Here is a 16,059-nt window from a genome sequence, read left to right as displayed (position 1 = left end):
AACTTGGTTAAGTCTTTCGACCTAGTTTCATATACACTAATTAAAAGTTTCGCCCCAACAAGTTATAAAAACAAGAAAAAAAATCATTGTTAAAGTTTTGATTTACAACATTGAATAACATTAGACATGCAAAGTTGTCTTATTGGCAATCATTCCACATCTTTTTTTGTATTTATTTATTTATATAAACCATGTATACATACCACAAGTAATTAATTTAGTAGTTAGAAACAATTTGTTTTCATGTGAGATTCCGAGTTGTGTAGATGTAAGTAACAATGTTTTTTTTTCTGTTAGAAAATTTCAGAAAAATGTATTATTTTAAAATCTATGATTACTGACATATTATCAATTATGTATTTAAAGTTCGAATCTTAAAAAAAACAGTTTTGCATTACTGAAATATAATCGATAGTGTTTTAAGAATTAACCGTCTCGAATGTCTCGAGTGAAGGAGGTCGTCAGTTTCAAACCCGACCGTTTCCAACCTAGAGTACAGCCTGTGACTTCCTTTTAGTAATGTCCACCCTCTTGCATGGTCAACATCCAATGGTGAACATTTATTGGGGTATTCAATCTTGAGATGTTGGCCATTTATTGGGGGTCATAAATCATAGGTAGATTTTTTATCTAATTATGTTACCTGTTAAAATCAATCAGGGTTAAAGTTTTCAGCTGGTATGTTTCATTAAAATTTACCTGTACAGGTAACTTGGTTTCTTTTAAAATTGACAATTCACTTTTTTTGGAAAATGTAGAATAAAATATTGTTTTAGTCTGTTAATTTATTATTATTTTTTGTCTTTAATTTTATTTAATTTTGTAATTTTTTAAGGTTTTATTTTTTTTTATTTTTGTATGTTTTGTTTCTTATTCTTTTAATTTCTTCTCAGTAAGATCTTGAGTAGAAATGGCAAAAAGTTAAAGATAGAGTTATTGACTAGCATTTGAAATAAACAGACTTTTAATAATTGTTTTTTAAGTAAAAAGGTTTATATAAATGTACATGATGTACATTGTATTCAATTATTTGTTAACATTATTAAATGAGTTATTACTATTAATAATAACTAATAATCATGCAAGTGATATTTTAAATTAAAAAAATGAAAGTAATTAAACAATTTTGTTTCTTAACAAAATAAGATGATCAATATCAATCCTTTTACAATAAATTTTGATAACATCTATTATTATTCAGGAAAACTACAAGTACCATTATATGGTTTAGGAAAAAACTAATTTTGTTTATCTTAATTTTCTTCCATTATAAAAACAAGAGTTGTGCACAAACAATCACTGAAAAGACTTATTTTCCAAATGTCCACCTAGTTATCATCAAATTTTGATAAATGTTCATTAAAAATGATAATCATAATGTAAATTTTTTCAAACTTTGTCTCCAGAAAAATAGTGCACTTCTAAAGATGGTGACACTTTAATGGTCTATTAATTAAATTTTTTTTTCTCAGTGTATTATATTGTCAATAGTGCTGGACTGACATGATACATATTCTTGGTATACATTTACAAAGAATATTTCAATCAACCTAGGCCTTTTAGATAAAGTTGATATTTGCAGGGACTTGAATGAATTAAGACTTTTAAAGTCCTTAATAAAAAAATGAATTTAAAGAAAAAAATATAAATACCAACTTTTGATAAAAACTGTAAACTTGATTGTATCAATAGGTATAGAATTTTTGGTCATAATTTAGAAATAAAAAATAGTGGACAATATAAAATTCCTAGAAAGGATAGAATGTGTAAACTGTGCCTCTTGTTATAAGGTCAATGAAGAACACCTATTCCTTGATTGTAAAATTAACAAAACAACTTTGAAATAATCCATTTGAAAATTATTTACCTTCTCATTATAATGTCTCTAACCCAAGAACAAAAAGTTAAAGAAAGGCTTAACCTCTAAAACATGGATCATGTTTAAAATATCAAATGACAATAAAAATATTATCAAATTTTGTTGTAATGAATATTTCTAATACTTATTAATATTTTATTCAATAAAGAAATAATGAATTGCCTAAATTTTATTTAGTGTATGAGTTCTAAAGACAATCTTTATCATTTGTTAAATAATATTGAATGCAGATCAGTCTATCTACAATAATAAACCATTTTGATTTTAGAAAATTAATTTTTGAGAAACACCTTGTCGATAGAAAAAGGCAGGCAATGTAAATGTTTGCAGTGTATTTGAAAATGATATTCATTTATTTTTCACTACCAAAAAATAACTTAAATTGATCAAAAATTATTTAAAAGGTATTATATCAAAACTAATAGTCAGGGGACAATTATGTTTTAATTAAGCTGTTTGTTCAACTAGTTTTATTATTTCAATTTATTTTTGAATTTCTTGTCATAATCACAGTTATTAAATTTGACAAACACATACATGTATATTTTACCTGAGACACCTGACCTGTAAGTTATATAATTTTAACACTTCAATGCATTCAAGATTTCCCTTTATCCTTGACTAGTTTTTGAGTAATACCTTGTGTATTAAAAAAGCAACAGGGGTATGATGATGAACATATAGGGCCACCATGGTGAACATATTTTTTATGGCCACCATTAATAAGATAAAGTCACAGGTAGTACTGTAATACTTCAACATTGGTATTTGCTGCTTTTCCGATTAGTAAGAGACATTAAGGTGTAAGGGCTAATACTGGTGGAGTCGTAGTCAGAATAACGTGTCCATGTAAGGTGACATATCTTCTTAAAGACTCTTACTTTGGAAACTAGTAGGTTAAAAATCCGACTCATCGTGATTGGCTAGTTAAGATTCATTTTCCTATTGCATTAACACGATCGTGTATCGAAAACGTATGTTGATTTGTCGCTAGACGTTAAACAGCCATCCAACATCAAAGCAACTTAGAAAAACCTTGTATCTTCGTGTGCGATAATTTTCCATCTCGAGGGATTTATATGTTTGTCAATCATATAGAGGGATAATTTGATGAGATCATAAATACAAACTTCACAATTCAAGCTTGGTCTATTCGTTGGGAATAAAACCTCTTTTTTTCTAAACCATTGCAAGTCTATACTTTATATTTATATCAATATTATAACTTTTTGTTAGACTCCTTTTTGCAAATCAATCGATATCTAATACAATTAAGGTACTGTTTTGTATTCATTATCATAATGTATTCAAATGAAGGGCCACACAGGCACACACAGTTAATTATAATTCAATTTGAAAAATGAAATTGATAAGTAGAGTTTGTTGTTAATTTAAAAAGGATCATATTCGAGGAAGTATTTAATCTAGAATTTGAGATTCGTTATGTCACAGATTAAACAAACAAAAATCCTAAGTCAGGAATCTGATGTACAGTAGTTGTCGTTTGTTTATGTAATTTATACATGTTTCTCGTTTCTCGTCTTTATATAGATTAGACCGTTGGTTTTTGAGTACTAATTTGTGGGGCCCTTTATAGACTGCTGTTCGGTGTGAGCCAATGCTCCGTGTGGAAGGCCGTACCTTGACCTATAATGACTTTTATAAATTTGTTATTTGGATGGATAGTTGTCTCATTGGCACGCATACCACATCTTCCTATATCTAAAAAAGTGCAATTTCTAAAATATTTGTAACCAGTGCCAATACCTCAAGTATTGAACAGTTTCCACAACCGTCTTTGTACAACAGTAAGAAAAGCTCAAATAACAAACGTGTGAAAACACTAAAATCAAATCGAGCCAAGAACTGTAAAATTTGTAATAAACTTACATCTGATACGTAAGGAACCAATTATTATCATATAATCTTGAGAGACAAAGAATATATATAAAAAAAAATAAATGCATTGTAAATTGTCTACGCAAATATGTGTTCCATAGCTTGTATCTGTATCCCAAGATTACTGTTTATTTTCGTTTTCTTTCTTTTAAGTTTATTTACGATAATTTTTTGAAGAGGGCGTATTTTATGATCATTGGTGATTACAAGTCTCTATTTGAAAATATTCACATCGACATATTTTCCATATTGGATGTTTTACCTTATGTACAAATGTATCTACCGAAACTGTTACATACACCTTATCGCTATTTCCGCTTGACCCGAGAATCTGTTCCGCTTGAACTATTGGCGTCATACAACAATCACTTTTCCATTGTGGCGTCAGATATTTTGAATTATGACGTCAAAATTTTACGGGAACCTGTGTGATGTCCAGTAATGGCGGACAAATAGCGATAAGGTGTATTGGTTGATTAACATAATTATTCATATTGGGATTATTCCCTTTACAGGAGCAAAACAATGTTAGTAAAGGCAGCAATTAGTGTATTTATTGTTTCCATCTTTCTCGTAGTAGGTAAGTGATTTTCCAAATTTCATTTTTGCAGTTTATATGCTTTTCTTCCTATTAAAAAAATCACTCTATGTTTGTGTATCTAAATTGCATGAGAGCTACGAGTGCATTTACAATTCGTTAAGTATTCTTTCATAAACACCATTTGTTGTACGTATTTTATGTTAAATTGGTACATCGCATACAGTACAGGGAGATGACTTCGTTTTAATCAACTATAACGTTTAAATGTCATTCTATTGTTAAGAAAATATTAGAGTTCTTATGTTAACATGTTATTGTTTGTCAAACTGTTAATTATCTAATGAAATTTTGGAGATGAAGATTTTTTTTAAATAGATTACTTCTTGTAAACCTTTTATGCAAAAAATAACGAGTCTAAACTATGTTAGTGAAGATGTTCTGTTCACCTAAAACCTATGACAGAAAGACAGAACATGACGTTAATCTTAAGAATGACATTCTAATTTATTTTATTTTCAAGGGCACTCAGAGTGTCAAAAAGATGTTTATCACATCATTACAGCATTTCACATTAACATTGAAAATACCCAGCAAAACTCAAATCAATTCGACCTTAAGTCTTTAAATACAACTTACTTATCTACGCGTTTAATAGTTGACTTTACTGCTTTTTTATAACTTTTCTCCAATTTGAATAAACCAGTTTTTTGTTAAGATAATACAACATAGATTACGTTCTTTTGGTAGTTAGTTTAATTCGGTGTGAATAATAATGTCAAAATTTACATGTGTGTTCAGGACGATATACACTGAATAGGAAATAATACAATATAATTGTATCCTGATTATCTGTAAACAAAACTGTATTGCTACTCAAAAGAAAAGCATGCTGAAAATTTCAAGTAATTCAATTAAAATTGTTGAGAAAATAATCACTTTTCCGCGTTAAAAATGTCCTTACAAATAGAAAAAAAATTAGCAACAAAGCAATCCCCCTCTTTTTTATAAACTAAGTTGGTAAAATAACTTACAAAGTGGCATGCATTTTTCATACACCGTTACCAGATGGTGACAATTCGTTTGTGTTTTACTTCATGCAGTTATAGTAATATTTTATTGGTGTATGGGTAACAAGGTTTACATCTAGATTAATTCGTGAGTTTTATTTCAATTTTAAATGAGACTGAATGCATTAGAAATCAATATCCTACTGTGATGTGGTCGGTAGAATAGAATGCTAAATTTTGCAAATTATTATTTATTTATTTTTATCTTTTTTTACTGTATATAAGTCAGATAATGCAAATTTTAAAGTGTTCTAGTCGGAAACACACTTTTGGATTGTTAGGATTGACCATAGAAAGACCATCCTACGATGAGTCTTTTGTTTGATAGATCCTTAAACCCCTCGGTGTGTTTAACGACAAGTTAAACCTTAAAATTTGCATATCTATCTCGTAATGTTGTAAATAAAGTCTGAAATATACATAGTTTTGGAACCTTTGATTGCTGAATAACGGTTATTGCTCATAGTTGTTAGATATTTATGACCTAAAATGCTTTTTTTTTATATTATTTGGTTTGTGGTAGACATTTGGTTTTATTTGAAATCATGACAATCTTATTTCTTTAATCAAAACCATGTAAAATTATTGATCCGATAAAAAAAACACTTTTTTCTAGGTTAACAATTTAAACTTTATTAAAGTTTTTGCATATTGCCATTTCACTACTAGAATTTTTCTTATCGAAAATTCAAATATGACATTCTTCTTTACCTTTGAGTACAAGGCAAAGTTTTAATCCGAATAGAACATGAGCTGAACGTGCTTGACGTCACAATTTAAGTTGAAACGTCAGATAAATTTTGAACAACGCCAAAGATCAAAATTGACATTTTTTGTTGGTGTTGCTCGTTAGCAAATTAAATAAAAACATTTTAAAAGTACGTTTGAATGTTTCTGTTCTTTTTTATTGATAAACTGTTGATTTTTTTATATAACGTTTTTGGTTCATCAAATTAAAAGGTTGACATGTCGGGCGTCTACTATAGGTCCGCTTCGAGGTGAAAAAGTTCAAAACATTCCTATTAGAATCGAAATGATTATATCATGCAATGCTCAATGCTAATTTTAACATGGATAGGCATTGTATGTGTAAACATTTAAAACCTCGCTAACGTTAAGTATTAAGATGTTAACAAACATAATGACTACCCATATTTAAATGTGCATAGAGTATGGCATGACAGAATAATTTCTTAATTAAAAAATACTAAAGTTTATATTTCTTTATACTCACAACCTACACTATATTGATATTTGGCTAAACTCCTTCTTAGAATTAAAAATCTAAACTAGAAAATGTTTAAAAGAGACAACAATATGACCACAGAGCAGAAAAAATATCAAGGCCAGCGATTGATTTTCAACACAGCGAGAAATGTTGCGCTCTTTGGCCAGTTTCGGATGACTTTTAAAGAAATAAACAATAATGTATTTTAATTAAGCGAAATGAAAGCCATACTTAAATTCGAAATATATATATACATATACAATAAAAGGAGTAGGTCCAGTAAGAGCCCTTTTTGGCCCGAAAATATAGCAGTTTTACAAAATTGATAAAATGTAAACTTTAAGTTATTTATTGAACAGTGGAGTGCTTTTGCTACATAAATATGGGCTATTTTTTACTATAAAATGAACATATATCGGGTACTGGCACCTTAAAGTCATGCTAAATTACTGCATTCTTTACAATTGTAACATTTTGGTTAAATTTTAGACGGTTTTCGTGTAAAACGAAAGTGGTCGCATTCGTTTTCATCCATAATATTGAAATGGAAGTTGTTTTTTATGATAAAACATAACATATATAAAGGTTGAGGATGAACACGGATGCGGCCACTTTCATTTTTGACCAAAAAACATCCAAAAAGTGACATTTTTCGGCAAATTTGGTTGATTTTTCATATTTGAGCTTTAATCGGATCGTTTTTAATGACTAAATCAGTTCAAATCTTTCACATAAACTAATTGATTCATATGAAATAGACACTGAAGTGTTTAAAAAGTGGTCAAAATACTTTGTCAGATGAAGCTGAAATTTGAGGCCAAAATCGGCCCTTAACGGACCTACTCCTTAAAAAAAACAAACTCCACGACTGTCAAAGGAAACATTGTTAAATTTATTGAATTTATGTAAATATTTATACTTCGATAATTCTATTAATCGTTATACTGACGTAAGGTAATCTGGTGTGTTGAAATTTAAGATAGGGATCCCTGGAATAGTAAAAGGACACAAATTCGATTATATACAATAACTACTATAATTTTATAACGTCCGACGTGTATATACATGCTGTTATGATGTTTTTATAAATCCATGCTTACTGTTTCTGTTTTCAGTAAATTCATTGTGTAGTCACCCATGTTCTCGAGTCAACAGAGGCACTTTTGTGGATGCAACAAACACATACACATTTTCATGTTACAATACATCAATTTTATCTGTGAATAATGGAGAAGAATTAAGAGAATGTTACGCAAGACTTGGGGCCTTTCTTGTAGTTAGGTACGACGACTTTAATATGAATAATATTAGCTTCGCTCATTGTTAAAGACTGCAAAGTCACATATAGCTGTACACTTCTTTGTCATTTGGCCTCTTATAAGAGTTGTCTTGTTGACAATTACACCACATCTTCTTTTTTTTTATATTTAGTGTAATCCTTCTTAAGTTCGGAACATGGTAATATTCTTATTATGTATTTTGCATGCATCAGTACAAGCAAGTACGTATTTATTCGATTACAAAAAGAATAAACTTTATATTTGAGCACAGAAGTATTATTTTTACTTAATGTTAACTCGTATAGATGCATTTAACACATTATGTACGTATCAAAATTACATTCAAATTGAAAATTACGATTTATGAATTTGTTATGTTCGAAACGATTTTTCTTATATATTATTGCATGCGATCATGTTATTTTTGACTATGAATATTTTATTTTTCAGGAATGGCAATAGATATAGATGCGTCAAACACACCCTCTATGACCGTACTGCCAGAATAGTATTTGTTTATGTTACACCTTACAGTAAGTTAACGAAATAATTAGATACAACCACAGATGTTAAAATCTCATTAATCAATACAGGAGATCCAAATCAAGGACAAAAACAAAACCTGCGAGAATCGAATTAAAACATCCAAGACCGGTTCGTCAAGAGGATAAACAATGCATGTTATGCAATAATCTTTCTCCTACAGAATCCGTACTCAAATGTCTCAGTCAAAGGAGTATGTTCAGTAAGACCCCTTTTTGGCCCCAAAATATAGCAGCTTTACAAAATTGTTAAAACGTAATATTTTAGCTATTTAATGGAAAGTAGAATGCTTCTGCTTTATAAATATGGCTGTTTTTGTCAATACAATGCACAAATATCGGGTACCATCATCATAAAGTCATGCTAAATTACTGAAATCTTTACAGTTTTAGCATTTTAGCTAAATTTTAGACAGTTTCCTTCTTAAATCAAAGTGGCCGCATTCGTGTTTATTCATAATATTGAAATCTAAGTTGTATTTGATGATTATACAGAACATATATAAAGGTTGAGGATGAATACGGATGCGGTTACTTTCATTTTTGACAAAAAACATGTGAAAAGTGACGTTTTTGTTGGCATATCAGATAGATTTTTCATAATTAAGCTTGAATCGGAGCGTTTTTAATGATTGAATCAGTCAAAATCTTTCACATACATGAATACAATCAATTGGAATAGACACTTAAGTGTTTAAAAAATGTCAAAAATCTTTCTTTAGATGAACCTGCAATTTGAGGGCAAATTTGGTCCTTACCGGACTTACTCCTTTCTTAATTTAAATTTAGCAACTACTGAAGGTTCGTTATCTGCTTATGATAAAGTTAAGCATTTTGCCTCTTTACTGAACATAACATCTCTTGTCGAGAGTTGTCCCGTTGGCAATCATACCACATATTCTTTTTTATATAGCAACGGCATTAGCAGAATATAATTTGTGTAATGTAATTTATTTGAATAATAAGATTTAGTTTTACATTTATATCACCAATGAAATATGGTTTATCAACCTTCTCAAATTTCCTTTCAGGAACGTTTAACACAGAACCATCAATTTGTGATGTGTGTTCAGGAACATTTACAATAGCATTATTTGTCGGTATGTATATATGTTTGTTTTTGTCAATAACCACTGTCGAGAATTGGTCTGAAAGTAATAGTATGGACTAAAACACACACGGAATGTATTTTAAATCAAATGTGAATAAATATAAGACAATAAATTGTATGACAACGCAGACACACGTGAGATTCTAAAATAGAATCACAATTATAAAATAAAAATACCAGTGTATACCAGTGCAAGCATGTCAAGCTTTTTATTAATGTAGAATGACATATGATAAACAACAGTTAGTTAAGGTTTTGCAAGCCTCGAAATCAAAATAGTAATTCATAGGTTTAACATTTTACAAGATTTTAAAAGATTACTTGTTATAAAATGTCTTATCATTACAAAAATGTACTTCTTACAAGCGTTCACATGTTTTCCAAATTTCAGCATCAAACTAGAACATTACAATTTATCTAAGGATTTTTACTAAAGTTTAGTAAGTACAGTATAACATGATATGCTCAACACAATAATTTACTTTAAAACCAAATATATCATAATTGCTTCAGCCTTCCTTCATGTTTGGGTCATAATTGTATTACAAGTAGACGAAACGCAAACATTGCATACAAAAGCACGAAAAGATAAAAAATAAATTGAAGTGCGTATTTGGCAACACTTTTAGGAATTGTGGATCTCAATGCTCTTCAACTTTGTACTTCATTTGGCTTTTTTTTTTAAACTTTTTTGGATTCGAGCGTCACTGATGAGTCTTTTGTAGACTAAACGCGCGTCTGGCGTATATATAAAATTTAGTCCTGGTATCTTTGATGGGTTTATTTACCTACATTGACCTTACTACATTTTCAATTATTGTTATTATATGTATTGGGTAATAATATTCATTTAATCAGGTGAAAGCTTATTTCTTGGTAACTAATGCATGCTGTATTTTAGGAATCTTTAGAAACGACCGGTTAAGATGTTCCTGTATTGATATAAATTTGGTGATTTCTAATCAAATCAAAATTGCGCTTTTTCAAAAATTGAATGGATTAAGCTTAGTTAAGAGTAAGAATTTTAACCCAAATAATTGAAATAAAGTGTAAATTAGCAACAATAACGAACTCTCATGAAAATTGAAACAAAAAGTCCTCTATGAAATTGCAGAATTGATAGCTTAAACAAATCAAACGAACGGAAAACAACTATCCATATTTCTGACTAGATTCAGACATTTCCTTAAGTTGAACATTTTTTTGCTAGCTGATCCTCTTACCTGTATGACAGTCGAATATTATTCAGTTTTATTGATAACAAAATTCTACAAATGGTTTTTAAATTGTCATTTATTATGACCTTTGTAACACATCCTTTCTTTTTTTTCATTTAAAAGCTCAAGGAGAAAATTGTAAGTATATCATTTTGTTTTAAGTTTTATATTGTGACAAGAAATAATTTGAAAATATCATGTCGTTATCAAAAGGAATCCCCTATTCCCTTCAATCAGAAAATGCTCTTTTGGCATTCCTGATGTATCTTCATTAGAAACACTAAATGTTTAATTAGCGGTGCTATGGTGATTGTTATCATCCTACAATACGAGACCAATAATAAGCTGTGGCGCTTTCTAACAGACAGATTTTCTTAATATTGTAGTACTTTCGCTTCTTACAAAATTTACAATCGATGCCAAAAACTTCTTTTCCAGGATAAATTTTTTTGTCCTATTTCAAGGATATATCTTATACATGTACACACTGAGGAATAATTTACTAAAAATAATAGATGATCATGTTGAAAATGACATACCTTAATGAATTATAAATTCATCTTGACGTTTTCGGTTCGTTGTACTCACTAATAAATGAAATAAGAGTGTTAAACTGTACTTATAAATTGTGTTGGTCTACCATCGCATATGCCATATGCATATAATAATATTATTAGCTGGACGAAATTCATGCATGTTATCTTTCTTCATATTTTGAATACTGCCCGCAGTTCCCAAAACAAACGTCGTACTTAGTAGATATTGGTTAAATTTTGACTACGACTCATTATCAACATACATATATTTCAAAAAAAATGCAAGAATGAAATACCTACTGTTCCAAATTGATTAACCCTAAACTATTATAATTCACAAATCAACAACATTATAAATATTTTCCAAGCAATAGTTACAACTGAAATTAGAGCTACAATTAGTAAATGTGTTGACAGAATACAACAGGATTAAAATATCATCATCTATTTTTGAATCTGTATCAAAATAAACATGTATCAAAGCATAAAAGATCGGCATGGACTTCAATCGAATATGTCTGAGTTTTTTATATCATTATTTCTTCAAAACATTGAAACATACGATGATATTCTATGATTAATCTTTAAATATGTCACGACACACATGTTATCAACGAATCGATCAGAGACGCTTAAGGTTACCAACTTGTTTGACAGGAATCATCGCAATGATTGGCAGAATAAACAGGAAACCTCAAATCACATAGTATAAGACGTTAATTCGCCGTTTCAGAATCTAATGCATCCTGGTTAATATTTTCAAAAGCGTACCCCAAAGCGTTTTGATTGGTTTAAAACGTTATAAACAATGGAAATTCAACTAATGACGTAACGTTATTTTCACTTTGGGGTACGAACTATGAAAATACCCATGATGCTTTAGATTCTGAAACGGCCAATTCATCCACGCTTTCTGTTGTAGATTTGAGTTGCTCAGTCGTTTTTTGTTTGTGTTTTGTGTACTGCTGTTTGTCTGTTGTACTTATTTTTTGTTGTTATTTTTGTGCATGTCGTTGGCTGTTTATTTACGGCTTTTGAGTTTAGATGTCATTTTGCTATCTTTCGCATTTCTTTCTCGGTTAATAATATACATAAACATATAGGACCAAAGATAGAATTCTGAGACAAAAATGCATGTTCGTTATGATCAATTACTAACTTAACGATATATATATTGCAATGTATGTTTAATAAAAGAGATGACTTTTCATTTTACAGATCAGAAGGCACAAAAACGTAAGCAAAATTAGAAGGATAAAATGTATCTACGTTCTTTGACATAATTATACTATATATTAACTGTCTGATAATACAAAACAAAACAAAAAAGAATGATATATATTTTCACTGAAATTTTACAATTTTAAAATAATTATGAACATATATCTTTTTAGTTTATTCTTTTAATATAAAAATAAGGATGTGGTAGGAAAACTAATGAAACAACTATCTATCATAGTCGAAATAAGAAAATCTCATTTTTAAATTGTCATCATATTGGTTTTTTTCAAAAATGTAATTTTAATGTAGTCAGCAGCATATTGTATGAGGTAAAGCAAGTTGATATACATGTATTATACATTACCCATTTGATACAATTCATTGGTTAAACAACTTCTCATTAATACAGATCTTGTAATGACAAACAGGTTTATACAGATTTTTACTGGTCTTAATACAGGAGCTTTCACTTAGGTTGTCGGTTCAAAAAGTCTTTCGAAAATGGATATGTCAATTGAGCGAGAAAAAAGATTTCAACAACTTTATGTAAAGTTGTCATTTGTCGTTTGCCTAATGTTTTTCTGTAAGTTTTAACAATTTAGGACCGTAGAAATTAAGGGTGAATATCAAACCGTCAACCATGAGAGATCAATCGTCTGAGGGAGCAATCTGAAAAAACATTTAGGGTAGTCATCCTTGAATATGCACCGACTCGGAGGGACCTCATTTGTTTTAAAAAATAATACCAAACAGCAGAATGACTTTAAGCAAACCAATGAAATCAATGTCATAAGTTTTACTGTATAGTATAGCAAATTGTAAAAAAAGTCAACTTTACATAGGGAACTACTTAAAATGCTATAATTTTTATCAAAGTAAGACTTTTTCGTGAAAGTATAGATGATTCTGTAAAGAACATTTTCTGATTTCTGAAAGCTATTCTCAGAAACAATGAATTTCTATTATGTGTGTCGTCGTTACTCTGTATACATCTAATTTCGTCCACAAATGTTATCTTGAAGTTGTCAGTTGCAAATACTATTAGCATTTACATAAAATTGAGAATGAAAATTGGGAATGTGTCAAAGAGACAACAACCCGACCAAATAAAAAAACAACAGCAGAAGGTCACCAACAGGTCTTCAATGTAGCGAGAAATTCCCGCATCCGGAGGCGTCCTTCAGCTGGCCCCTAAACAAATATATACTAGTTCAGTGATAATGAACGCCATACTAATTTCAAAATTGTACACAAGAAACTAAAATTAAAATAATACAAGACTAACAAAGGCCAGAGGCTCCTGACTTGGGACAGGCGCCAAATTGCGGCGGGGTTAAACATGTTTGTAGTTTAAATACTAATATTTTTATATTTCGTAATTTAAGTTTGTTAGTTTCTAAATATTATTAAATTCCCCATTGGAGACAAAACAAATGATAAACGTGTAATACGTGTAAGGCGTTATACATAAGGATATCGGAAACAGGTACGAAACGGGACAATAAATAGATATTAAAAACAAAAAATAGAGACAGTATTTTTTACCGATGAACCTTCGAAAACGTCAAACCAAACTACAAGGCAAGTGATACTAGATTTGTAGGATTTGAAGAATTTTAGTTAATATGTACGTTTTAAACTTTTTAACACTCACTAAACAAAAATAGACATTTCTGGTATGATCATGGCAAACGTCTAGAAATGATAATTATGTAGTATGTCCTTATAATAATATAGCTAGGACGGAGCTGATTTTTTTTACTTATGATACAATATCATTATATTTTGAAATATATGACGACGAATGGGCCGTCATGATAATATCATAAACAGATAATCCTATCTTTAGATCATCAATTTCCTTTTTTTACACTTATAACCGGTGTAAAGTTTGGGTTTACTGATCACATTTTTATAATTATGAGACCTTGAAAGTATATTCAATATTAATAAAGTCTGAAAATATGGAATACAAACTACAAATACAATGTTACAAGTGAAATGTCCTGACAGTGTTGAAATGAATCTATGGTCGGGTTGTTGTCGCTTTGACACATTCCCCATTTCCATTCTCAATTTTATTTAACAATTTCAGTTGTTTTCAAATAGTAACAGAAATTCATTGTTAACGTTTTTCTTTTTCCTTTTCTTTTTTCTTAAAAAACAGGCACTCCACCAGGTTAGTAAATTTGACTTATCTGCATGTGACAGTTTTATAAATATAGTGACTTTGAGTAGAACATCAATCAGGCAGTTACTTTACAGTACAGAAAACCAAAAGACATCTATAGTTTAAATAAGAATTGCTTATCTTATTGTCCTATCTGAAATGTTTAGTGATATCGCTACATATAGGATAATGTAAACTTAGCATAGTCAATTAATAGGGTTGCAGTACGTAATACCCTAATTTAACATTATGAATAGTAGTCAATTCTTCTCGTGCATTGTCGTGTGTAGAGTAAATGTGTGTATGATGTACTAGAAAAGGGGCGAAAGATAGCAGAGCGAGTGTCAAACTCATAGATTGAAATCAATTGACAATGCCATGGCTGATAAAGAAAAGAAAAACAGACAACAAATAATACACAAGACACCATATAAAAAACTAAAAACTTAGCAACACGAACCACTTTATAAGAATATCATATTTGATATGATATTCGTGATTTTTGATTTAACGGCATATTTATCTGGTATGTTTGCCAATGAAACAAGTACCAAAGTACGTTGATGTTACTAGTTCTCTCTCAGTACATCCTTCAAAATCAATGTTCTGAAGGACTGAAAAAACTGCATCATGTCTGAGATAAAATGATAAAATGTTATAGAATATTCTGTTTATTTTGTGCATATGGATAATGATCCTAAATATTTGTCGTTTTGCCTACGGATATTAATTCTATCGAACATTTATGATACAAGTAATCACATGATCCTTTTACCTAACTATTTCACATATGAAATGTCATTGTAGCTTTGGGATGTAACCGACCGCCTCTTTGTCCAATAATCGACTACGCCAATGACAGACCATGTACCGGTTGTGAGCCACAGAAGGATGATGGACTATGTTGTTCGACATGTAATACATGTAGATAGTGATGAAATTAAAGACACAACACCTTCATTCTTTTCTTATAGATCTCTATTGTATATATATATGTCCCTAACAATGTCATTTTCCGAAGAAGTTGCCTTTTATGTAATTCTTTCTTTAATCGAAGGTTTTTTTTACTTTAAATAATGAATTTACAAAGGGTTTGGGGTAGGAAGTAAATAAGCTCACCATAGATTCAATGATTTAGAATATGCACGCTAGAAGCGCGTTTCGTTTACAATGTCTCATCAGTGACACTTGAATCAAATACGTTATGAGGCCAACTAGAGCCTTAAGGACCCAAAATTCAGACATATGTAGCAGAGGTTATATATTCTTGTAAATGGAATATAAAAAAAAAGGTTTAATAGTAAGTTGAATTATAACTTGTACATTACCAATGAAATGCATATCAACACGGAGGTTTTGACTACAAGG

At 29.8% G+C, this 16,059-nt stretch overlaps 1 protein-coding gene across 1 annotated transcript; it reads left to right on the top strand.

Annotated features, from left to right (window-relative positions):
- The first annotated feature begins 203 nt into the window (after positions 1-203).
- On the top strand, positions 204-12,565 carry LOC139502430 (uncharacterized). The gene is made up of 7 exons (XM_071291905.1): positions 204-268; positions 4,294-4,358; positions 7,730-7,895; positions 8,345-8,427; positions 9,468-9,536; positions 10,888-10,902; positions 12,519-12,565. Coding segments are annotated over exons 1-7 (432 nt in total). The 5' UTR covers positions 204-266; the 3' UTR covers positions 12,551-12,565.
- Positions 12,566-16,059: the final 3,494 nt, after the last annotated feature.

This window comes from Mytilus edulis, chromosome 14 (assembly GCF_963676685.1).
Source record: "Mytilus edulis chromosome 14, xbMytEdul2.2, whole genome shotgun sequence".
In the NCBI taxonomy this organism is placed as follows: domain Eukaryota; kingdom Metazoa; phylum Mollusca; class Bivalvia; order Mytilida; family Mytilidae; genus Mytilus; species Mytilus edulis.
The sequence above is the reverse complement of the archived record's forward strand: the minus strand, read 5'-3'. Positions and strand labels throughout refer to the sequence as shown.